This window comes from Choristoneura fumiferana, chromosome Z, assembly GCF_025370935.1.
Source record: "Choristoneura fumiferana chromosome Z, NRCan_CFum_1, whole genome shotgun sequence".
Lineage (NCBI taxonomy): Eukaryota > Metazoa > Arthropoda > Insecta > Lepidoptera > Tortricidae > Choristoneura > Choristoneura fumiferana.
The window spans coordinates 40,760,688-40,788,178 of NC_133472.1; the positions used below are offsets into that span (position 1 = coordinate 40,760,688).

Consider the following 27,491-nt stretch of genomic DNA (forward strand, 5'->3'; position numbering starts at 1 on the left):
TGGTTAGTTTTTTTTATTCACGCTAACTTGCCAGTGGCGCGATCACTTTTCATACTTTTATGACAAACAATACTTGAAATTAATGGAAAATGCTCAACCTAGGTACGACTAAACATAGGTACTTAGTAAAAATTTGTACAAAATATGGATACTACATTTTTATATTTTTCTTTTTCTTTCCTAAATATAAGTTAACTGTCAGATCATTGAACTGTATTAAATTATTATGAATTTCAAAGCAATTTAAAAGCATCCATAAGTGTGCTTTTATGAGCCGTAGAGTCATAGACTTTCCCGGACTTATTATATATATCATTCTATTCGTGTTCGTGGACCTTTAAATATCAAAGTACCTGGGCGACCGAGCTGTGCTCGGGCTTACACTCGACAATAAGCGTTTTCCTAAACAAGACCGAGCTAGATCGATTTGTCATCCCTGAAAACCCCTACATACCACAACAAAATCGTTGGAGCCGTTTCCGAGATTCTGATTATTTGTATACATAAATATATATACAAGAATTGCTCGTTTAAAGATATTAGATAAAAGTACAGGAGTAGAAAAATGTTATTAACAAATGTTGCAATGGCCTTCCCTCATCGGGAGAGCTCTATGTCCAAAAGTGCTATAGGCCGATGATGATGATGATGATTATGATTAGTTATTTGGAGTCTTTTTCTGGTTTTTCTGTGCATCCATGTCTCAGTTTGTATTTTCGATATGGTTTTACGGGATGACCGTAAAAGTAACAAATTTGGAGTTGAAATGAAAAATACAAAAAGACTCCAAATAACCAATCATAATTTGATTGCTTAGTAGCGACATCTCTTGTCTGCGTGAGCGGTTAGTTCCGAAAGAATGTAACGTCTCTCGGAGAGAGCGAAACATAGATGTCGCTAGTGCTGCTGCTTAAGTAGCGTAGTAAAAATAAGCGACCTGAGATGTGTGATGATGATGATGATGATGAATGATGTTATAAAACAACATGCAAAATGTTTTAGACAACCCTACAGTTAACCCAGATTCAGGCCGTACTGTTAGGCAGCAAACCGGAAATAATTAGCGTGATTTGAAACAAAAACAACTAGGGTTCAACAGGTCAAATGATAAGGTGTCAACAGTTGAAAAACAACCTTACTTATACGTATCTAAAGTCTAATATTCAGAGTAAAAAACTGTACGTACTTCCCAATATGACTAAACTGGCAGATTAAAGACATGAGATGAGGGCCTACTCAAAGTTCTAAAATCGAAGTTCGCATTGTTTGTACCGTCCCTCTCGCTCTCGTATTAAACAGTATAAGTGTTACCGAACGACACGAACTTCGATTTTCGTAGTAGCCCTGCTGAACCGAGAGACCGAGACGATGATGATGATGTTGATATCGACGGTTAAGAACCAATACCGTCTATCTACCATCTTTTAGCATGATTGTTAGGTGTTATTGATTCTTAACCGTCCATACCGTAATCGGGTTTGTGCAAGAGCCCTTAGCTTTACAATAGTATTTTATGCAACAGTTTTATAACAGGGTTCAAAAAAGGTGAGTGGCGTGAGTTACGATGTGAGCTTTAGCGAATATCGTAAGAAAAAGACGGCACGAGCTTTTTAGGGTTCCGGAGCCAAAATGGCAAAAACGGAACCCTTATAGTTTCGCCATGTCTGTCTGTCTGTCTGTCTGTCCGTCCGCGGCTTTGCTCAGGGACTATCAATGTGTCGTAAGGTCACGTCTTGGACCGTGTTTCGAAATATTTGATTTAACCCTTAGTGTGGGTATCGTTGGTAAGGTCAAAAAACCGGCCAAGACCGTTAGCATTTACGAAGTACATTGAAAAAAAAAGTAAGTGGTTGCAGCAAGGGCTATACGAACTCGAGACTATGGAGGTTCGTGTCGTGCGGTCCTTACTGAGACACTTATACTATTTAATACGAGAGCGTGAGAGACGTTCGATTTCGAACTTCGGAGTAGGCCCTCAGTATCGTTTTAGCAACATTACGATACAGTGCTGTTATGGGGAATAGACAATATAGACTTTCCAGAATCTTGTTATGTGTGCTATTCGTGATTAAGTAAATCACAGATTGCAGTATAGGAGTAGAAAAAAATGCATAAAATGGAGTGTTGTATTGCCGATACCATACAAATACAGACAGCAAACGTTACGAGTTTGTTCAGATGTTGTTCAATGCAATCACGTTCCTTTACAGCGTTAAGTCTTTGGTATCAAATACGAGTTAGAAACTTGCATTGTTACATGGAAAAGCAAACGTTTTATGTAAGGTTTCGTTTTCTATTGTAGCATTCGTAGCGTCGAGTTCGGTTTGTATTTCATAGACTGTATTTTATTAAATTGCCTTTGCTACGTCAGCGCTGAAGGATGAATTTCAATCGCATTTTTAACAGTTAACGCATTCACTGCCACCGACGCATAATACGCATATATGCGTTTTTGGAACTTCCCCCCAGTGCCGCTGTCATAATTATTCATACATTCACGCACATGTGCGTCGGTGGCACCTGTGGCCAGTCAAGTCAGGTGGCAGTGAATCCCATCCTATCGTATCTAAAGCCCAATTTACACCGCGAGCTGACCGGATTCCGTACGGACTCACAAGGAAAGGTACCCAACCGTCCGGCTCCGATTTGTTTTATTTTTATATACTAATATTATAGATGCGAAATTGTGTGTGTTTGTATGTTTTTCCATCTTTCACGTCGAAACGGAGCGACGGATCGACGTGATTTTTGGCATAGAGGTAGTTTATGGGCCAGAGAGTGACATAGGCTACTTTTTATCCCGGAAAAATACACAGTTCCCGAGGGAACAGCGCGCGATAACCGAATTCCACGCGGGCGAAGCCGCAGGCAAAAGCTAGTTTTTATATATGCTAGAGAGTAGTCCAAAATACGGGATATGTATTTTTTTTAGCTGCCCAAACTCAACCTAAAAATCTCAACCTCAAATTGACCTCCAAAGGACTAAAAGTGAGCAAACCCTTTTACTTCTGTAGAATGTGATGTTAAAGCAAATTCCTAGCTAATGAGATTAGTTACAGGGTTTGCTCACTTTTTCTTACTTTGGAGGTCAATTTCTCCGAATAGATTCGAGTTTGGGCAGCTAAAAAAAAACGTGTCCGTTATTTTAGACTACTCTCTGACATATATAAAAATTACGTTTTTTTATATATATATATGAAAAAAATCGGAGCCGTTGTTGGGCTGTTGGGTACTATTGCTTGTCAGTTTGACGTACAACGATCGGCTGCATGAAAGTACTTACACCGAACCTCTATGAAGTTAGTCGATGTAAGTTACACTAAATCATTTTTCTACTTCTGTTCTTTTATTTGACATTTAAAGGTCCACGAACACGAATACAGTGATATACATAATAAGTCCGGCTCATAACAGCACACTTATGGATGGTTTTAAATTGCTTTGAAATTCATAATAATACAGTTCAATGACCTTCCTTTGACAGTTAACTTTTAAATTTAGGTTTCCCAACCTCTATTTTGAAGTATACAGTAGTAAATACAGTATTACCAACATTACATTGAAATTATTTCACAAAGTTTTTATTCAGTTACATAATCAATAATCGTTCAAAAATAAAATTTAGTATCAATATTTTGTAAATAAAGAATATTATATTTTAGTAGGTACCTATGTTTAGTCCTAAATTGAGCAATTTCCATTGATTTCATTAGCTTCAGTAACTTCAGTAAGCTAGATGGGGAAACAAAATAAATACGAACTTTTCTGGCAAAACATTATTCACTATATCTATATCTGTACCTTTTGGTCGCCCCCGAAGACCCCCACATAACACTTATGAATCGTTAGAGCTATTTGTATGAAATTACATCAATTTCGGGAATATCATCACCTTCAAGCTTTTTTCATATAAGATCGCGCTGCAGTTCACGGAAACGGTAATTTATGTACTAGGACACCAGCGGTTGGATACAGTACAGATCATATTATATTTATCGCAATCATAAAATACTCCGCCCTCCGACGCGGCGCGGCCTAATCGAGTATTAACCCATTGACACAATGAGGGTCCACAGGAAGGCGTATACTTGCTATACTAACTAGTCTTATTATGCTATCCTGGTATCAACTGTTACTATTAAACGTTTCTATATGCTATTGTTAATCAACGTGTTTTGGCCAATCGAATAATTTTATCGGTCTTTCTATCTCATCATCGTCTCAGCCGTAGGACGTCCACTGTTGGACATAGGCCTCCCTCATGCCTGCTTCCATCGTGAACCCGCGGCTTTAACCAGGTCATCCGTCTACGAGTATCTATATAAATAAAAAACCGGCCAAGAGCGTGTCGTACACGCCCAGGATAGGGTTCCGTAGCCATTACGAAAAAATCAAATAATATTCAATAGGATTTCGTATTGTGTACTGATTCTTCCAAGTTTAGGTATATTTTATACCTTAGGCTGCTATTTTCTCTTAAACTACTAATAATTCTCAAGCAATCTTAGCCGCTATAATTTTCCTTGTTTTGATATATTTACTATACCATTCTGATTTTTTTCAAATTTTTCCACCCAACAGTTTAGATTTTAGAGGGACGATCGATTTCAATGAAAATTTGCACTTTAAAGTTGAATATTTCGCAAACAGATCATTAAATAGAAAAATTGTCTTAGCAACCCCCTAATGGTTTTAAGACCTATCCAACGATACCCCACAATATAGGGTTAGTCGAGGAAAAAAAATCACCCCCACTACGTCTATGGGATACCGACATGGAAATACCAGCCCTGTTTTTTGTGTACACGCCCATGGAAATTGACAGGAGCTTCTATGGGCATGTACACGAAAAACAGGGTCGGTATTTCCATCCCGGTATTATCCGGGCTGGGAAAGAGTGTCACCCCTGCCCGTCACAGTGGTCACTGCTTTCGCAATCCTCTCCGTCGGTCTCTATGTCTTGTGTTATTGGCTGGTTGAAGAGTGGCCGTGGCCACAGGGGTTTTGATGAGGGATATAACAGTGCCGCTCCATCGAGTTGGTGATTTACTGTCCTACCATCATGAATCATCGAGAGGTCCACCCGATATACTAAGTACGTAATAATAACCAAAATGTTTTCATCACACTCCTAGAATAGCTTAGCAAGTTAATTGGTAAAGCAAAATTAATGTTAAAGAAAGTAGAAAAAGAGTTTTGTTCAGTCTAAAGGGGCTCCTAGACGGGCCATATCTTCACTGCATGTTAGACAGGGACACCACTAGTTGCCGGCCACATATTGCAGTGAAAATATGGCCCGTCTAGAAGCCCCTTAACAGAAAGACAAGTAAGACTAAACATCAATTGAAAATACAAACTGAAATATTGATGCACAGAAAAACCAGAAAAATAAGACCAACACTGGGAATCGAACCCAGGTCCTCGGTATTCCGTACCGCGTGCCATACCGTTACACCTCTGTTGCTCAACGGCACAGACACGAATTTCCCCTATGCACCACATATCTCAGCTTGTTTGTTTCTTATTTAGCCACTTAAGCAGTGACGCTAGCGACATCTATACCATAGCCCTCATCGAGAAACTTTCGGCATTCCATTGGAATTAACCGCTCACCCGGACAAGAGATGTCGTTATTAAGGTGGAACGATTTCCATACTAATGTATTAACACAATCATGTGCGCTTGAAAGAATAATTTGAAATTAAAATCACATCTGTTGACTTTTATTTTGTTCTTTATTTGAGGCATTTTTTATTTACCTAAAGAAAGCTTTTGATTAATAGCTTAATCTAGATGATTATTTTAGTTATTTTTTGTCAATATGTGAGTGGACGGCGACAGTATCGTACGCCAACGGCTCGGTTAGTAGTGTGTGTTTCAGCTACGTTGTCAACTCGCTGACAATTCGATGCTAAGCGACGTTGCCAGATTTCGTTTGATTTGTCTGATCAAAATCACATAATTACCATTTTGAAGCTCGTTTAACTTTTTTTTAAATATTTTTGCTGGCCATAGGTACAAAGTCCGTCAGTCAAAAGACTGAAGTGCAACGAACAAATGTATTGCCAATTCTTTGGTTTCCGACAGAAATTAGAAAGAAAATCACATAACATTAACGTATTAACAAATAAGTACGGAAAATTGCATTAACGGATTATAAATTAGTAGTGATAAAATCAGATAAAGGCTGCATGGCTAGTGGCTTTTTCCATAAAATAAAAATAAAAAACCATCAAGTCAAATGTCAAATTCGTCAAGTCATAATTTTTTGTTCGTTTGTTGTCATAGATTGTCATGACATTGTAAACTAATGAAGTAATTTTTTCCTAAATTAAATTATCGTAATTTGTCCTGGAAACTGGCGGGATTATCATTATCTATAATCTATAATGTGAATGCAATTATATTTTCAAGTATTGAACTGAATTATAATTCACATTGGAAACTATGAAGCCACGAACTTTGCGAAAAAAATACATAAAGCATCAATACTCTGGTCTCGAAAAAGACGCATTATAAGGAAATTAAAAAGTAAGTACAGTAGAGGCTGAGTACAACATACAACTTCCACCACCCCCGTGGGTAGCGTAGGAATCGGCTGAGGGATAATATCAGAAGATGGGCAGCAGCGTTTTCCAAGCAACCCCACATCATATACTTACTACGCTCGCCAACCCGCTTATCAAACGTGGCGAGTATTGGCAACACGGGAAAATATGGGGGAGGCCTAAAGTCTCAGTTTCCATGACCGTAGGTGTTTAGGACAGATTTTTTTTACTGTTTTTTTTCCAAGTCCCCAGCCCCTTGGTAGCGGACTAACTTTTGAGCCTCATATCTCGGTAATTTTGGAGTTCAGAGAAAAGTTCATTTGACAAAATATGCTTCTTCAAAATATGTTTTATTTTCATAATAAAATATTTAATTACAGAGTGAAAACACTGTCATAACATACATTGTCGGCTAATACGCTGTGTACGAGACTGCACAAGACTGGAAAAGTGGCGTGAAAATGCAAGAGGCACTCAGCAGTGGTTGTATGTGGGCTAATTTAATTGACTGATGTAAATAAATAAAAAAAACTGACTTAGTGATGGACTTTTTTATTTGTTGTTCAGTAGAGCCTTCGATTACTACCCAACCAATTAAATATCATGAAGAAACGTACACACACCTGCTATATAATTAATGGTGTGTGCTATATTTCAATTCCCACTGGGCCTGCGTTGAAAATAACGCCCAAGCCCTCATTGTGAGAGGAGGCCTCTATATGTAGGTGTGTATAATGTATAGGGATAATGATTATGACTAATTTTCTCATAGTATGTAAAGTGTATTGTAAATAAAATAAAAAACAATCGTTGAGTTACGGTCAAGGAAACTGAGTCACGTACCAGGGTGGAACCTATGTCCTACTAATGTCATGTTGACATCCCATACACTTGCCAAAGAAATCACAGCGCAATTGAATATGAAAAGGTTCCACTTGGGTTCCACTCTGGTACGTGATTCGGTTTCCTTGACTTTGTAAAGGCGAACTTATCCCTCGAAGGGATCTCTACCAAGCAACCCTTGAGTGAATGTGAGGAATTATAAGTCTCATAGTACTTACTGTAGTTGTGCTGTGCATATTCAGATTTACCTAAAATTTAAAAAAAAATGTTTGTGCCTAAATTAGGTCTTATAATTTTTAGCTACACATTTCAAAAAATATTAACATCATTAACTGAGAACAATAAAAAAAAACAAAAAAAAGTTAAACCTTACAACGGGTTTGAACCCGAACTTCCTAAGCTGAGGATAGAGTAAACTCAAGCCTTATGCAACTGGGCCAATCTGCTCTTTGATCATGAGAGCGAAATTAACAAAGACTTCTGTTTACAACAAATTACAAGCATGTGTGCGAAAATATCTCAGTCGAAACTGCAGCGATCAAGTGAAAATATTTTCTAAATTAAAATACATCTGAAACTTGGTACGATATATCACAAATTTCACGCTATTGGCGGTATGTACATTATTTTATAAAAATATCCACGATTTCATTCCTAAAAAAAATAAAATACGTGGAATTTGCACACTAACGTCATCTACTGGCACTGTAGTGCCTAGCTGACCGTGACAAACGACCTTAAGCAATCAAATTAAGATTGTTTTTTTTGGAATCTTTTTGTATTTTTTTCATTTCAATTCCAAATTTTTACTTTTACGGTCAAAAATTTGGAATTGAAATAAAAAAAATACAAAAATATTCCAAAAAAAAACAATCTTAAACATCAATTATTTGTTACATAGCTTTGTTTTGTTTTTAAATTGATGTTATTTTAAAAGGCTGACCTTGTTTTGTCTTGGAATCGTTTACCCGCACCCTCTAAGGGATGACATCTAAAATAAAGCCAAATAACAAAAAGATCTTTCAGTGTTTTTCAAGTAATTATAGACAAGTGAGGAGCAGGTTAAATTATCCTAATGGAGACTATGTTTCAGCTAGGAACTTTTTTACAATGTCTGACAAACGACAAATGCTAAGAAGTCAGTACCTACGTTATTTTAACTACTATTTCTACTTACTTTCATACTTAACCCCTCGTATGCGGAAACTAAAAAAAAGTACTGAATTCTAGTCTCGTCTGTTTTAATGAGCACAAGTTCTGTTGATTTAAAAAAAAAACTAAAATAGGCTTGAATTTGACACGGATCCGTAACGTGTCTTAAGCATACAAGGGGTTAAGGTACCTACTTAACCGAATGTGACAAAATTTGATATGGAGGTAGTTTGACACTGAAGCAGCGCTCCCACCATTAATGTGCGAGGATGTGTTGCGAGGAATGCGTTCTTCATTAACCAATAGAAACGCTTCATTTACCTCGCCTCGCACAGCACATCTCTTGTGGAAACAGCTGAGCGAAGCGAGGCGAGCGAGGTAAATAAATGAAGCGTTCCTATTGGTTAATAAAAACACATTCCTCACAACGCATCCTCCCACATTTTTGGTGGAAACGCTGCTTTAGAAGTCTATAAGATAATTTCTATCTCGGAAAATTGCGCAGCTGCGCAGGCGCGCGATAAACAAATTCTTCGCAAACGAAGACACGCGCAACGGCTAGTTTATAAATAACTAGCTTTTGCCCGCGACTTCGTCCGCGTAGAATAGTAACTTTGGGAAGTATTTAATTTATTTAGGATACCTATTCTGCTAATAGCACATAGAAACTTCTACGGTTTACCGAAAATAACCTATTTAATAAATTGGTATGAATATAAACTATTTTTTTTTGTTCTTCCATCCATCCATCCGATGTTCTTTGATGAAACATATATATTTTGCGGGTAGCCACTTTTTAGCAATACGACGTCTATTCTACCCTGCCAACACAAAAGGACTAATTCTTCATAGTTGAACTCTTGACACCTTACGTCCTTTTTGTAAGTTAGGAGGGTAGGATTATAATTAAGATGGCATTTTTACTAAGCATAGCTACACATATTTCTGATAAATATTTCGCAAAGCAATAAAATCACCATTCAATCTGTCAACATGTAAAGGATAATTAATTAAATACCATAAAACGGGGTAAGTATGGATAAAATTGAACTTCAAACCTTGAAAAAAAATATTTTCATATGGCAAGTTGATTTTTATAGATAAAAAATCTGTCATTTAGTTTCATTCATAGTTTAAACAATAAACACTAAAATATAGGCAAATCCAAGCTCGCCCCGTAGTGGGGTCAGAAGGGATAGGAACATATAAAAAAAAATGATGATACCAAATGACCAGAAAAAAGGATCTAAAAATATAACTAAACTACATTTAGTAGCAAGTGAAAACCACAAAACATTAGTTCTATCTATCCCTACTCCCCCCATGCAATCCCTTCTCACCCCATTGTTTTTTTTATCTAATATTTTAACGAGGCTTTAGTATACCAAATGTGACTATATCAGCCACATGGGGAGCCTCAGATAAATACACCACACTACAGATATTACGCTCTCCCTTCCACTGAAACCACGTCTCTGGATGCAAAGGCTTGTCTAATGAATCTGTAAATCAGCATCACATCTTCTGAAAATGGTGGACTCAGAATTACATTTACACCTCCATTGAACAAGCCCATACCATACAAATGTCTGTCTCTGATGTCCTTATTCTGATCACTGATCACATTCCAAAAGAAAATGAATAAGGTCTTCAGTCTTATTACAACCTATACATACATGCTAAATGTGTGGCACAATCGCTTTGCAATGGCATTGCAGCATTATTATCATGACAAATTAATCAAGACTAATATAAATGTTAAGTTAATCCTTACAAATATTATAATTGAGAAAATCTGTTTGTTACTTCTAAATGCTTGAATTGCTGAACAGAATGAAATGAAACTTGATTTTGAGGTAGTTTCAGAACCTTGAAAGGGCATAGGATAGTTTTTATTACGGAATCCCGCAGAATAGTGATATAAGGGTTGACCAGTACAGTCACCTGCCACAGCGGAGCATGCAATAATATCTGATATATCAGTCCAGCCCTAGAAGTAGAATTGTATCAGATATTATGCAAGATTTGTTGTGTCAGGTATTGGTGCTGGACACGTCCCATACATTTTTACTTAACCCTGGGTTAGCACATAACTGGGAACTGTGGTCCATGCAAAGGTGCCTTGACAAGATAAAGGTAAGATAACGGATTTCAGCTATAATCATATATAGCCAGTCTTTCAGCCAGTCATAGTCTTTCTGATAAAGACGGTTTTTGCTGACCATACTAGATAATTCTATTGTTACCAGTCTTTATATCAATCTCATCTAATATTATAAATGCGAAAATTTGTCAGTCTGTTTGTTTGTACCTCATCATGTCTAAACTATTGAACTGATTTAGAGGAAATTCAGTATACAGATAGTTTGAGTCCTGGGGAAGGACATAGAATAGTTTTCATCCCAGAAAATTGTATAGTTCTCGCAGGATAGTTATAAACAAATTTTAAGCAGACAGAGTCGCGAACAACAGGTTAGTTTCAAATAATGCTCAATATTCACTATTTTTCAAGAAATAAATCAAGGGGCTCTGACTCAACTTCGTATATGTTGTGGCCCACAGAATGTCCTACAGGGCAAGGTGTCTTTGTGTATTTAGAAGAATGTATGAAAAATATAATAATGTGTATAATATTTGTTATAATTTTGTGTATTGGTTTTACTACCAAGATCAAAGGCCCATTTCACTAGTCACTGATAAGTTTCTGATATTTCATGAGTTATATTTGTCACTCTCTATTTATCTTTTTGAGATAAACAGGGACGCTATCTGAGATATTTGTCACATAAAATATATATGTAAACCCTTTTTAGCACAATAAAAAGAGGAAAACAATTAATTAAGATTTGTTTAATTTTACCAGCTTATCCTTTTATACAAATATAATAATATAAATAAATATCATATGACCCTTTTCAAAATGGTTAAGATAATCAAATAAAACTAGGTTCCTGACACATGGGCATGTACAGTGTACAGTATTAGAGATAGCAGTATCAAACGTCTTTGTTGACAATTATCATATGACAGTTTGAATTGTTATCAGACCATTATTTTATTGCTTATTATTAGAAATGCAAATTGTGTAACTGTGCATTGAGCATTATGATTCAACACTTTTAAGAAATCACATAATCACTGATAATTTTTGATAACACAAACATTTAACACATTCAATTAACGTTTTAGAACACAAAGTAATACATTCATACAAAACTGACACTTAAATTGGATATGGGACCAAACACGAAGGATATGAGTAATCCCTCACCAATAAGTTAGGTACACATAAGTGCCTATAGTGTATGCTGTCAATTTCGTAGTCACAAAGCCACTTACAAGAGTAACAGAAAAAAAAATACACGACAACATCCATAAAGGTGGTTTTGTGTCGAAAAAAAACATTGTGAAGGTCTTTTAAAGTCCTAAACACATGAAAACAGAGTAAAGTGCCACTCGTACCGAGCGAGTTTCATAGAAGCGCTGTAGTGTATCTCGACTGTTAAATACCTCATCGTGCATACAATTGCATTCCTTGACAGACGATGTGTGACAATGCACGTAACAACTCGAGCGTGAGCGATTCAACCCCGATATTACTATCAGGTCTTATTTAAAGGAAATTATAAAGAGGCCTGTACCCAGTTATGCTGAAAACATCGTCAGCTGTCTGCTGATCGCGTCAATACTAGAAAAACCTGTTCCTAACCACCGACATATACAAAGAAACACAACGGCGACTAACACCGCGACCCCACAAGGCACATCCGGGCAATAATAATGCGAACAAAATAAACTAAATAAACGAATTATCGATCTATGGTGATCCGCAAGTTACTGCACTCTTACCTTCAGATAGCTCTAAGTCCAATTCGGCTAATTTGTCTCTTATCTCGTCCGGTAACTTTGATATATCAACACTTAAGTCAGCCATCGTGGAAAAACACTATTTTCACACAAAACAAATAAAGTTAGCGAGTACACTTCAAGACACCATCGTGACACATGGCCATCTTGAATTTCGAACAATTTCTGACTCGGATTCTATCGGAACTGTTACTATTGACGGTGTACGCAAGAGGGCGCCTGCGCCGGCTTCGTGTATAAAAAGTAGGTTATCATTTACGGAAATAAAAATTGTGTACTCCTAAAACTTTGAATGTAAATAACATATTTAATTTGAAATTATTGATAACATGAAAATTAAAAACTATTTAAAGTTTATTTCTAGTTGTTTTCTAGTGTTTAAACCTTAAAACAGCTCAATTACGTGGCTTGTTGTTGTCTATGACTTGGCTTCTAAATAAGGCTTGTTTCACAAAAGAGCGTTCATTAGATTTAACGTTTTAAACTTTCGTGATTTTCACTCATAGTCAAAATACCAGTGTTCTGCCTTTTCGCAGAAATTCATTTGGCCGAATATCACTTTGACAACTAACTATTGTAATACCAAGTTTTTGTATGACAACGAGTCATTTGGTCGAATTACTATAAAGCAGAATATCATAATGACTCAAAACGTTTGGAAAACTTATTTTTTGTCAAATCTTTCACTAGGTCAAACAACTATTGAACAAATAACGTTTCGTCAGTACAACAGTTTCCTTTTCAGACATAAGCCAAATTTTTACTTAAACTAAGTAAGATTTACACACCATTTTTTCAGTTGGCAATACGAATTACAAATAGAGCTTTGTAATATGACAAAATTCATTTAGGTGCGATGACGAGCAAAGCGAGGAGGAGTCTGTTCGGTTAACCGTGAGCAAACAGCGCAGCCAGAGTCGTACTTTTATTTTTTAATACTTATTTATTTTTAAATAGCCAAAACATGAGTTTATTGAAAAACAATATTGAACTGAAAATAGCATTAAATAGCTGTTTTCAAAATTTGATCAAAGACTCAGTAATTGCAGCTTTTCCAAATCTAACACACACACTTTTAGTACAAGATTGATACCGTGATCATTGCCGTATTCTATCAAAAGGTCAAACATTGTGTCACAAACGCTTTATTAGTGCACAAACAAAAAAAAACGACGGAAATGTTGCGCTTATCCAAATTGCTTATTACATAAATTACATAGTTACGAAACGAAAACCATATTCAATAAAACATTTGGGAAACATTGTACAACGAAATGAATAATATGCCAACCAAAACATTCTACTAAAAGAAAGTTGTCATTTTGAAAAGTGACTTTATAACAAACAGACCAAACGTACAGTTGGTAACTGTGAGCTTGGCAAATAAAACTAAATTTTTTGATGTGATGAAATTTTGCGAAAAGTTAGTTGGGAACTAATAATCGGCGAAAAAATTTTCTGCGAAAAATCAGAGAACCCAAAATACCACCAACGGGACTTATCCCGCTACCGTAATACGAGGCTACTTTGCCCCCCACTGGGTAACTATGCTCCAGTTCTGTATTTTGTTTAAATGTCTTGCAGGTCGAAGTCCCGATACCAGATACCCTTCCCAATAAAGTGGCAACACTGCACTTCAATTTTTGCTTCGATATTTTCTTTTCTTTTCCTGTCAGACGCCGTACAGTGATAAGACAGAGTGCAATGATAATGATGGGGTAAAAATACACCAAACGCCTCCTAGTATGAATTATGAATGAAATTAAATTCAGTAGCATAGTTACCCAAACGTCGGGTAACATTGCTCCTTAATTAAAGTTTTAATATATATTAAAACAATATTATGACGTAGTTTAAGCAAGCCAGCAAGATAGTAGGGGTGATCTACTTTTTATAAATACATATATGAACATACCACAGCATAATAATTTTTAAAATAAAACAAAGATTACGAAATTTGGAGCAAAAATTGGTGCAAAGTAGCCTCGTTTTGCGGTAACACACAAGAGTAATATTTACCTTGACGTTTCGGCAACATTGCAGTGGCCGTGGTCACGAGTAGACTAAAGTGTGGGGTGACAAGTCTGCCTAGCAGTGCAAGTCCTTCGAACTACCCGCACTTGATCACTAATAGTAGGTACCGGCACTCGTATCACGAACTACCCGCACTTGGTCATTTTTATTTGTCACCCCATCACACCGACACACATCACTAACAACGTCCTATCGTCCCTCCGAACATACATCTCGACGCCGACACTTATTAATAACAGGATTCCACGAAGATGAAAGCTTATATCCATCGTCCTGGTTGAAATTTTTATGCTTTTTTTTATTTCAACTGCTTCACGTACTTACCATTCTTGAGTAGAAATGACGTTCCGTGGACAGAATTTTGGGATTGTGAGACTCGCGCTGCTAGGCAGACTTGACACCCCACACTTCAGTCTACTCGTGACCACGGCCACTGCAATGTTGCCGAAACGTAACTAGTACTCGTGTGTGTTAGCGTGATAAGTCCCGTTGGTGTTATTTTGACTATAAATTTAGATTTGTCACTAAACTGCGATAGCCTTATTATAATATTTATCCCTAAGAAATATATTATCATATTAATCAAAACTATCTCTAAGTATGAATCATCAGATTAATGTAAATATGTAACTTGAATAATAGATTATAATAATAATAATAAAATTTATTGAATTAATTTCGGCACAAAATAACATAAAATTCAATATTTCACTTAAAACCTATGTAACACATATGCCTGAACTAGGATAATTCCTGTATCTCAAGCTAAACGAGCTAACATTTACATACTAAAATACCTAATCACCAAGGAAAAACAAAGTATGGTGTATAAATATGCAGTATATCTACGTAGGAGTTATCCTAAATAGAAATAAAAAAATTATAATATATTTACTTAAAAGATATTATCAGGTCAAACATAAATACTGTACGTCAGTGGATTTTTACTGGGTTAGAGTGTTGATACAAAATTGCTGATAAAGACATCTTATGTCTGTTATATTTGACCTAGAAATTGTGCGATTGATTCTAAGTGTTACTAAAATGTGCGTAATGATTATTTTTCACAAATATTTGTTTATCTTTTATCTTATCTTATCTTTTATTGTCTTAAAACTGCCACTATTAGTTCATTTTTGCTCTTCGAAATAAAAATAAAATCACAAAACACTTCAAACAAGTGTTGAATTTTTACCATGCCCAATGTGATCATTGCTTGTCATAGTTTTTATGAAGATAAAGTCGCATGTTGTCACAAGTCGTAAGTATTTAATTTTTACCTGTTTACCCTCTAAGTGTTAAAAATGGTTGTACGTTGTTTTACAGACAACATTTTAATACAACTTCGTTTAACAGACATTTTTTATCATATTATCGTTTCATAGAATAATCAATACGCAGAACACTTACTTTAAAGAAATTTAAATCATTGATTTTAGTTACACATATAAATTTTTGTTTAGATATTCATATCAAAGAATAAAAAATCTAATATTCATTATTCTCATGTTATTTAGTTATTTTAAAACTTATTACCAAGAAAAACATGCAATTCGTTTTCTGATGTAGTCGCAGTTCTAACCTAACCTAACCTACTTTTCTAGTAGAGATTCGTTTCTGACGAGGTTACTGTTCTAACCTAACCTAACCTAACCTAACCAACTTTTCTGGTAACGATTTCTAACCTGTTCTAATATATTTTATCGACCAAACAATATTTTGTTAAAAAATAATTCTACAATTTGATAAATAATAAAGTGAGATTATAAGATTCATTGAATAGTTTATCTAGTAAATATGTTTCATTCAAGTTAATAGTCGTTAAAACAATAATATTCGAAGTTAAAATACAATGACCGAATATTATATGAAGCCTTTTTTGTGAAACGAAATTCTATGAATTTTCTGTCTGCGAAAGAAGGGAACACCGTTAAAAATGGATGGATGAAATTAATAAAGTATGTTTCTATGTACGTCGTAGTTTGTACGTAGTTCTAGTACGTTTAGGTGCTAGGTTTGGCCCTAGTTCTTAGCAGTGAATACAGACTAGACATAAGTATATCATTCGATATAAAACAGCTCCCTTATCCAGAATCGATAAACAATTTTATTATAGTTCAAAAATTGATCTAAGGCTCAGTTAGTGTGCAACGACTTTTTTTTTTGCCCAAATTTCAGCAGTCTGTATTTGAAGTCAGTCTGTTCTTGATGAGAAGTTACGCAACCATAGCCAACACAAAAAAAACATAGACCAATACACATGGCAACTATGTCAGTAAAGTTTGCAGCTAGGTGGCGCTGGGTGTTTTCTTCTTCCCGTCATTCACTCTTGATATTTTTTTACTTTTTACATTTCGGTAGTTTAGTTGGCTGTAAAATTATTTTCGTAATGGCTGCCACGCTTAAAGTGTAGCTCATTGGTTATGTCATGTATATAAAATCATTATTCTTAAGTGTTACATGTGTCATTCAACAAGTGTTCTGAACAATGATTGCATGAAAGGAGTCTTGGTTTCATTCTCCCAGGGACGTTTCTTCTTTCATGTTTCCTTTTTTGGCAATTAAGTTATGGACTCGGCGTTTGTGTACTACATGTAATAAAAACATAATCTATGCGTCGTGAAAAGTGTTCCCTGGGACCATATTGAGTGGAAAGTGCATTGAGGGAGTTGAAAATGACTGATACGCGGTCGTCGTCGGCGTTGTTCAAACGCGCGGAACAGCTGAAGCGATGGGAAGAATCGGACACTAATCGGCAGAGTCCGACTCCGAGGCGGGCTTCTAGGATCCAATTTTCGTCTGGTATCGTGTTCCTGGCAGCTTGTACTTCCGGGGATAAGGACGAGGTACAACGTCTACTGAGGGCTGGTGCGGACATCAATACGGCTAACGTGGACGGCTTGACGGCCCTACATCAGGTCAGTACTGTTAAATTACGCCTAAAACATTCCTTTTAAGCATTATTCGTAAACTACATACAAGCCCCGCGTGATACGAGTATCTAGTTTGACAGCTAAGAAGTTCAGAACAACTTTTTAGGGTGCCTGGTTGGAATTATGTCCAACTCGATTTCAATCAGCAGAATCATAGTAACTAAATATGTATGTTTACTATCATGTAGTTGGCACTGCAGAATATATTTTTTGAAGTGAGAATACAATGTCCTATTTTTAACAAGTTACTAGATAAAGGTTTATATTATATATAGTCCAATTCACAAACAATTTGTGTCTGGAAGAAAGTTCTGGGGCATTGATCTGATCATACAAAATACCCAGCCATAAACACTAGACCAAGACTTAACTATACTTGGTTTAGGTAGGTATTTAACTAAATGTAAACAAACTTCAACTGCCAGATATGGTACATTAAAGGATTTTAAACATTTTACTTATTTATCATTGTAATCATTGGCGTATCTAGGGTTATTTGTCATTGCTGGCCTGGATTTTGGTGTGAAGATATCAGTATTATAGAATTTTTAATTGGCAGCCTAACATCCTGGGGTTGGCACTATACCATACTGGGATGGGCAACGGTCCACCTGGCCCCCCCCTCTATATAGTTGAGTTTAGTTTATCTATTCATTCAATACATCTTTACATTATAATTTACATAAATGTCAGTTATAAGAATTTGTATTGAAATTGTCCTTGTATATGCCTATGATTGATAAACTACCTAGTGTATTTCAATACAGAATAAATGTAAATGTTTAGATAGTTTAATGGGGGAATTTCAATATTTAAGACACCAATTGACATTGTTTTGTTTACATTTAGTTAAATACCTATCCAAACCAAGTATAGCACTCAACAGAAGCAAGCAGAGGTAAAAAACTTAAGGCATGTCATTGTAGTAATAGCATATCCATATAAGGGCATTTCTCCACTAATTGGAAAATCGTTGTTCATGGCTTTTTTTTTTTTTGGAAAAACATCATGTTTTAAAACACCCATTTTTTATACTCGTAAAATATTATACCAAAAATAAAACTACCTATAATACTATTCAATGGAAAAAATCAATCGTGTAAACAAAGCAATTTTTCACGATTACTCCGTAGTTACTTACTTTGAACGCCAATCCAAATCATATTCACATCTCCATGAACTCACCACTGTTTTAAATCATTTTATCATTAAATAATCGTTGCAAATATGTTTATTTTATATAATTAATTGGAAGACGAAAATCCGTTATATTTGTCAATTGAACATGATAATTTTTCCTCACTGAAGTTGGTCTATAGTCGGGTCTTGTCTCTGGAAATTTAGTGCTGTACCTACAAGATTAAATTATTTGACTGAAACAAACCTTACCTACCGATAATTATGGCTGGCTCTGCACAATGGGGAATTTTATGGTTCAGGTCGTAGAGCGTATTCATAAGCATACCTATTTACCTTATTTCGTAATATTAATTATTGTTGTTAAGTTACACTATTTAATGAAGTTTAAAAGGTTTCTAATCCTATCCTACTATTCCTACTTCTACTATATCCTACTAATCCTACTAATATTATAAATGTGAAAGCTTGTGAGTGAGTGAGTGAGTATGTTGTACTTCTTCACGCTGAAACGGCTGGACGGATTTGGATGAAATTTGACGAAAAGTTAGATAACCTGGATTACAACATAGGATACTTTTTATCCGATATTCCCATGGATAGGGATAAAATCTTGAATTACAAACCGCTTGAGCTTGAGTCATGAAATTTGGTATGAGGTAGTTGGACGTCTGGAATAACACATAGGCGACTTTTGACCCGATTATTCCCATGGGATTACTAAGACTAGGATAAAATCTTGAAATAACAACGCTGGCAACTAGAGCCATGAAATTTAGTATGTAGGGTAGCTGGACTTCTATTCTGGAAAAACACATGGCTACTTTTATTCCGATATTCCACCAGATAGGGATAAAATTTCGAACTCATAACCGCTGGTTTATCATGAAATTTGACCATGATTGTTTTAATGTAATGTCAATGAAAACAACGATTTAATTTTTGGGAATTCCCACGGGAATTTTTAAAAAATCCCGTATTTCATATGCTGGACCTAAATGATTACGTGGGCGAAGCCGCGGGTAAACACTATTGGACGAAAAATAGTATTATAGTACAAATTATGTAGATTTTCTATTTTTCATATTTGTATTTTTCATTTCTCTACTATTTTATCATAGCTGTAAACATACAAATAATAAATACTTAAATAAATGAAAATGAATAAATTCAAAATAATATTTAGTGCTGATTGAAGTATGTTAAAGAGCATCACATCACTAGAGCTAACGTCAGTCAGTCAGTCAGCCAGTCGTCAGTCAAGTGTCAATGTCAGTCGCCACATTTGTTTACACTATTGATTTTTTCCATTGAATAGTACCATATTTAATTACAATTTTTCAAACACCCCAAGAAACAGTCCCCGACATGTCCCCAACCCAGAATTTGATAACTATCAGATAATATTAGCCAGGTGTTACAATTTAGCAAGATTTCTCTATTGAACTTAAAAAGATAATTATTACACCATTGCTGATAATATAGTAGTATTTCAATTAATATACATGTCATTTTATTAACATTTTTTATCAAACATTGTCCCAAGAGTACAAAAACAGTACCCGTTGCCAGATTATGAGAAATATAATATAAATAATTGATAACATTTGTGCATACATTTTTAAAGGTCCACACAACACTGACGTTTTGATGCAAAACCATTTTTACTTTTCAATTCATCATAACTTGAAGAGAAAGTTGGCAGGGGACTGTTCAAATTTTCCAATTAGTGTAGAAATACCCATAAACTATTTGATATTCTATATTCCAACAAGATAAAAAAAAAAAACTAACAACAAACTTCCTGACTGCTCTACATTATTTCTTAACCTCAGGTCGCGACCGAAGTTTGGGTTGCGGGTGGTATTGGGATGGGTCGCAGGGATACTATGATAAAAGCCTTGCAAAAAAAATTGTGTTTACTTTTGAATTTAACTTCAAGGACAAATATATTAATAACACTTTGTGTTGCCAGCCAAAAAGGTTAAGAACTGCTGATTTAAGGCGTCAATAACTCAATTAACTTAAAGGGGCCAATCTACAGGTCAAATGGTTTTTAAAAAAAAAAAAACTTCTATTTGTTGAAAAATTTAATTATCAGGTATTTCATATAAATGAATTGAGCCATCTGCCGAAGTTAATGGAAATAAAAAACAGTTTATTATCAGACTATGGATCTTCGATACACTATAGTTCCTGACAAGCCCAAACACATTTGGGTTATGTTGTTGTCTCGGTGTTCCAGTGCATGCCTTACTGCTCCTTCATCAAGACCATAAACTTTTGAACATGGAATATAAAAAAAACCTGCATTTCTAGCCTCTTTTGTTTAAAATAATATCAATAATGCGGAGGATAAAAGTACAAAAAGGTAGCCTTCAATTTTGAACTGATCCGGGCCAAAGCTTGTGATATGTTAATTATCATTCTTGTTCATGACTGAATGACTGTACATCACAACCACCATTATCTGACAACAAATTGTGCAATATCTGATACAACTCTCCATGGACCGTAGAATATATCTGATATTTTTGCATGCTCTGGTGTGACATATCAATGCAGGTGACCGTGCACTGTACAATCATTCTAACTCAAACACACAGTAGGTCACATTGTTGCGCCTAAGTGTTCTAGTGCCTAGTTGCCGGCTCCATCATCAGATTGGCTTGACGGTACCATGTTATTGTATTGCCATCAGGAATATGCATGCGTTTTCTGTCGGTACCCCAAGCAAGTAGTAGCAAGTATTCCATTATATACACACATAGGATACAAACAACTTTCAAAAAGATTAGTAGACGTCACAGGTGACCGAAGAGCTGGCAGCTTCCCGCTAGCCCAGCTATTCAAAGAGGAAACGCTGCCAGCATCTTTGGGACCTTGCCTAAGGGGTACTCTTTATGTAATTTGTTTTAGTTTTAGGTTCTATTTTTATTTTATGTAAGTTTTTTATTTTATGTAGGTAGGTTTGTTAGTTATGTTATGTATGAGGAGAAATTTAAGTTAAATATTATATTTAGTTATTATATTAATATTAAAATACATTTATTTGTATATAATAAATAAATAGACATTAAGTTATAAACAGCCAGATAGTTGGGGCACGTATTTAAATGAATAATATGAATCCCAGAAGAAAAGGTTACGGATTAGCCCAAAACATGTCAAGCTAAACTCGATTTCAGATGTGAGTTATCCCTTATGATTATGTAATCATTTAAAATGAATAATATAAATAAATAAATATCATGGGACAATTCACAACAAGTGACCTAGTCCCAAAGTAAGCTTAGCAAAGCTTGTGTTATGGGTACTAAGCAACGGATAAATATAATTATATAGATAGATACATACTTAAATACATATTAAATACCCAAGACCCGAGAACAAACATTCATATTTTTCATACAAATATCTGAACCCGACACGGGAATCGAACCCGGGACCACAAGCTTCGTAGTCAGGTTCTCTAACCACTAGGCCATCTGGTTGTCATGAATGAATATGAATGTTTATTCTCAGGCCTTGGATGTTTAATATCTATTTATCTATATAAGAATGTTTATCCGTTGCCTAGTATCCATTGTACAAGCTCGAAATGAAATTCATGTTGGCCTTAATTTCTTTTTACTTTACTTTTTGCCTTTTTCGTGAGTTGCGATATATCAAAGGTTGAGAGACAAAGGTCCAAGTTAAAAAAATAACAAAAGTCCAAAGAAGCCGGAAATATGTCTCTTTGAAATATTGCTTTAGAAGTTTTTGCTTTTGAAATTTCTTTAAAGCCTTTTACAGTCCAAGTTGTTATTTGTTACAATTGCCAGAGTAAAAATAAATGCTTGCGATATCATGTACTTAGCTTTTATTAGTTTTTTCTTTGTAATACATATTTCTTTTCTCTTTCATCTACAATCAAGTCGATAGACCTTAACTAATTCTAAGTATTTTGAAGCAATTTATTGTTAAGCACAGTTTAGACATGAGATTCTTTGTTGTGTTGTTTTAAAGTGTTAAATATAAAATTAGTAAACCAAACAACTGATGTGCTAAAGGAAACTTTCCAAAATTGTGGAATTTTTAAATGTAGCAAACTTCTCACAATTTTGTATGGGGATTGAGACTTTCCGTTTCTTAAATTTTCATTTCCTTTATTTCTTATGAAAATTTCCAGAAATTTCCGAGATCTTTTCCAGCTTTTTGGAAACTTTCTGCAACTTGCACATCTGTAGGAACAGTGACTAGATTCGATCTATATGAAGATTTTTTTATCTTCATAGTAATTTAATTATATCTCACATGAGAATTTCAGCAATATTATTGGTGTTAAATAAAATATTGCATGATTCAATTAATTACACTAAAGATCCCATTAGGTCGGAGTGTATCCAAAAGACCTGTGGTTGATAAGATAATGGGCTATTATTAGAGGAATGCAAGGAAAGCCAATGGACAAATCTAAATGCCACACTATGTGTAGCTTATAGCGATTTTGAAGTTCTTTACTGGATTTGTTTTACTTACCTAATAAAAAACTAGCTTTTTTTTTTAATTTTTGTTTTTTTTGTTTGGGTCTAATCTTGCAAGTTGCATTTTGGCCAGTGGTCCGATTGACCTGAAATTTGGTACACATGTAAGTTGGATGACAATGCAATAATATGACAGTGACATCCTGGTAGTCCAGCCAGGATCGTCTTCCGCTAGAGGGAACTCCTCAATGGTTAATGAAATTGGCTTAAAATTTGGTACGGAAATGTAGTTTAGATGACAATGCAAGTACAGTCTACAAAAAGAACAGTCAGCAAAAAAAGCTTAGTAATAATAATGATATATTTTACATAAAATGTTTTTGTTGTTTTTTGTTACAATAGTCGGATTAACTTGATATCTGGTATACATAAAGTTTGATGACAACAATGCAAGTACAGATATGAAAAAAAAGCTTGTTATATAAGTTTTATTCTTATCAGTAACTTATTTTTCTATCTAGTTCTCTAAAAGTGAAATTTTACTTTGAATCGGTGAATTGGGCCTGCTGAGCTTTACAAATCTGTAGACCAGAGACCTAGTCAACCGTGATTAACGATTAAAAATGACGATTGATTAATCTTAGTTGTAAGACTTTCAATTAATTTAGTCACGATTCAATTAATTGTCTATTAATTACAAGCGACTACAATTTAAATCAATTAGTTAGGTTAATATTCTCTCGATTAAAATCAGGAATAAATAAATTTCATTTTTAATAAATATCACACAGCATACATACTAGAATGATTTTCTAACTAAATGAACAACACATGACAAGACATATTTAATTTTTCTAACGTGCGTGTTCCATTTTTTTATCGAGATTTAATCGTGTAGTCGATTAAAATGATGATCGTTTAATCGTTATTCGAATACTCCGTCGATTAATTTAATCGTGATTAATGTTGTGATGAATGATTGTTCAATCGATTTATTAGTTGATTAAAAAATTAATCGATTAATACCCATCTCTGCTGTAGACCTTGAGAATAAAGCTGTTTCTTTATTAAATTAATAAGAAGATGCACCACACTGCAGGTTTTGTCAGGTCATTATCTTCATCATCATTGCCACATTATCACACTAAATCGCTTTTTACTAGGTCTTTTAAAGATATATATATTTATTTTTCCTCGTTCCATCGAAATAAGTTAAAAAATAGTAACAACATTTGACATCAATTAGTTATTGATATTGATTATTTTCGGTTTGTGTTGTTGAAATAATTTTCTGTTTGTAGAAGTATTTAAATATGATTAAAATTTAATAGAGTCTCTTTTGTTTTTCATGTTTATTTCTGTGAACGAAAGTAAATATTGAACATATTTAATTGTGTGAACCCTGTTGTAAGCGCATTTTTCTTGCCAATGAAGAATCTATCAGAGGGTGCTGGTAGACCAAAACATCCTTGTACTCGTATGCTGCGGCCCATTTGCAAAATAAACTTTTTATTTCGATTTTATTACATAAGAAAATCATTACCCTGCCTGCCGTAGTCGGGTAAAAAGAGCGTGTGGTACCATTTGCCACAAAAGTGTTGAAATTCTCGGTTGTGTTGTTAGTAACTAATCATTAATACTAATGGGTGACTCATTCGGTTCCTCGGAGTGAATAATGTGACCTAATTGTTTTATTGTTGTACCTATAACCTTTAGGCTACAAACAATACGATAATAAGCTTTATACTTTCCCTGAATAATTAACTATTCTCTTCCTGAACTGTGTAATAATTATTAAAGTAACATTCGACCGCGGCTTCGCCCAAACTGAAGTTTTTTATTTTATTTTGTACAACCACCAGCACCAATATCTGCCACAAAAAAGCGTGCAAAAATATCTGATGCGAGTCTATTTCTAGAGGCCTTAGGACGTGCCAGATATTTTTGCACGCTCCGCTGTGGCAGATATTAATGCAGATGACTGTATAGTCGCTATTGTAGAGTATGTAGGGAATGTCTAGTGTGGGTGCTCCAAAATACTAGAAAAAAATAAGGGCCACTTGACTTCCATTGGTAAAATTAAATCAAAAATAAGTTTGCGTTTTTGTCAGGGCTAGCTTTTGTCCGCGGCTTCGCCCGCGTGGAATTTGGTTATCGCGCGCCAACACCTCGGAAATTGTTCATTTTCCGGGATAAGAAGTAGCCTATGTCACTCTCTGGCCCATAAACTATATCTATGCCAAAAAACACGTCGATCCGTCGCTCCGCTTCGACGTGAAAGACGGACTAACATACAAACATACAAACGCACACACTAGCATTTATAATATTGCAACCGCCACCGCCACCGCTCTCTGTGTGTTTCAAGCTTACACGAGATTTGTATTTCTGCTTTTGAAATTACCACCGCGTGATTCATTATCATGATCATCATCATCATCATCGCAGCGTCGCGAAGGCGTGACTGTGCCAGGCTTATGGCATTGACAGGCGTCTATAATCACTGTGTGCTGAGGCGTAGATGCGTTTTTTGCCCGTACCATTTCCTCGCTTTTTGCCACGGCAATTAAGTAACTATGTTTTGATTAGTTTCAGTTACTTTAAAGTTTTTTTTTTGCCCGTTTATAATCGGTTTGTGGCAAAGATTTATTGGTTGAATTGTGGCCCGCGAGTTTGCCTACGTCCCGTGGCGACTACACGTTTGCTCGTTTACGTAGATACCTTTGTAGTCGTAGTTTAGTTGTTTGTTACCTTATCACATCTATCGCTGAACCGATTTAGATGAAATAAGGTCACTGATAGTTTGTCCCGCGGAAGTACATAGGATAGTTTTTCCCGGTATCGATAGTAGTTCCCGCGGGATAGCTATAAACAAATTCTACGCGGACGGAGACGGCGGGCAACAACTAGTACATACCATAATCTGGGGGCACGGCAGTGCCCCCGCCAAGTCGAGCAAAACAAAAAAAAAGGCACGGCCGTACCATACTTTTCTCGAAGCCATTCAGGCTATTTTCAACATATAGCTTTCTCTAGGTGATTAATAATTTTTTGTCAAATTATTACCACATTACAGTGGCCGTGGTAGTAGTATTAAAGGGTAAACAAACGCATTATACGCAATAAGCGGCGTATAAAAAAGTAGGTATTGTATTTTTTTTTGATCGCATAAAAATGATTTTAGATAGATAGTTATGTAATTTGTATGTAATGAAAATGTCACTTATTTAAAATACAATAATCGATCGAGATTCGATTTTTCCCAATGAAAATACATTATTCACTACATCTGTTGCCAAACTGTACATGCTGCAGTGTAACTGACCCAATTCGTACACTCAGACAACTATTTAACATGACTAATAAACCATTAGGGTACGCTTCCGTAAAAGCAGATCGGAGGGCACACGCGCGGAATCGATTAATCGCACGGAACTAATACGTATAGAAATGTTATCTCTAGTATTTTCTTCCAGAATCGATGTGGCCAGTTCTCGCCTATTCTGCCATTACTGTTCACTTAAAGTTAACGGAAATCAAAAATAACATGCTGTATTAAACTTATGTCATTGCATTCATTGATAATTATCCCATCCATCCCTGAAACTTGCGTCTAACGTACTCGGGATAGTAATTATTTCGCCTTTTTTAAAATGAATCGGCATAGAATGGAGGAAGGAGATGGTGAATGTGATTGCGAGGGCTCGCGCGTTAAAACCAGTGTTCAGTGTGGTGTTACTGAACCAGTGGGAGCTTTAACCTCACTTTTCATCAGGTGATAATAGGGTTCAATCACGGGTAAGTTTTATTAAAAAAAAAAGCATCTGGTTTTAAAATTTCTCTACTCCGCACCGCTTCGTCGCAAGCGTACCCTTAAAGGTACACAATACACTGTATCATGCCATGACCGTAATAGGCACGTGTCAGGAACGGAATGTCAAACGCATACATGACACGCGACGGTTCTCTATCGTTTGCCCGAATTTCATATGCCCGAATGTATCGTTTTCTAGAATTTTCATTTGCAATAAAGTAATTTATTTCTGATATAGTAATTTCTTCAAACTTGATATTAAACTAACCTAACCTAACCTACTGCATTCTATATGATGACATTAAAAAAATCCTGAAAACAGCACGGTTCTATATATTTTATGCCAAACGTTGGTATGGCAGTGAAATTCGGGCAAATGAAATTCCGGTCATGGTATGATACGGTGTAAATGGGTTGAGACCTTAAAGAGAAAAACAAGGCCTACTCCGAACTTCGAAAATCGAAGTTTGTATTGTACCGTCCCTCTCGCTCTCGTTTTAAATAGTATAAGTGTCAGAGGGACGGAACGACACGAACTTCGATTTTAGAATTTCGTAGTAGCCCCGCTTACGCGCCTGTGTTCCTCGAAACAGCATTCCGCGCGACAATAGTGTTTACGGAGGCCGAGGTCCAATGTCAATATTTTCTCTGAGAATTAGTGTTTTTTCGCGATTCACAGAAGAGATCGGAAGTTACG

At 35.5% G+C, this 27,491-nt stretch overlaps 2 protein-coding genes across 9 annotated transcripts in view; one reads left to right on the plus strand and one right to left on the minus strand.

Moving 5' to 3' along the window:
• The window catches only part of DIP2 (disco-interacting protein 2), a 97,697-nt gene extending 85,107 nt beyond the window's left edge, over window positions 1-12,590 (minus strand). The window contains 1 exon segment of the mRNA XM_074100157.1: window positions 12,393-12,590. Coding sequence (XP_073956258.1) covers window positions 12,393-12,477 — 85 coding nt within the window. The 5' untranslated portion in view covers window positions 12,478-12,590.
• Window positions 12,591-16,725: 4,135 nt separating this feature from the next.
• Mbs (Myosin binding subunit) overlaps window positions 16,726-27,491 on the plus strand; it is a 115,621-nt gene continuing 104,855 nt past the window's right edge. For all 8 annotated transcript variants that reach the window (XM_074100190.1, XM_074100197.1, XM_074100180.1 and 5 more), the window contains exon 1: window positions 16,726-17,362. In XM_074100190.1, the coding sequence (XP_073956291.1) occupies window positions 17,120-17,362 (243 nt within the window). In that variant the 5' untranslated portion in view covers window positions 16,726-17,119. The remainder of the gene's footprint in view (window positions 17,363-27,491) is intronic.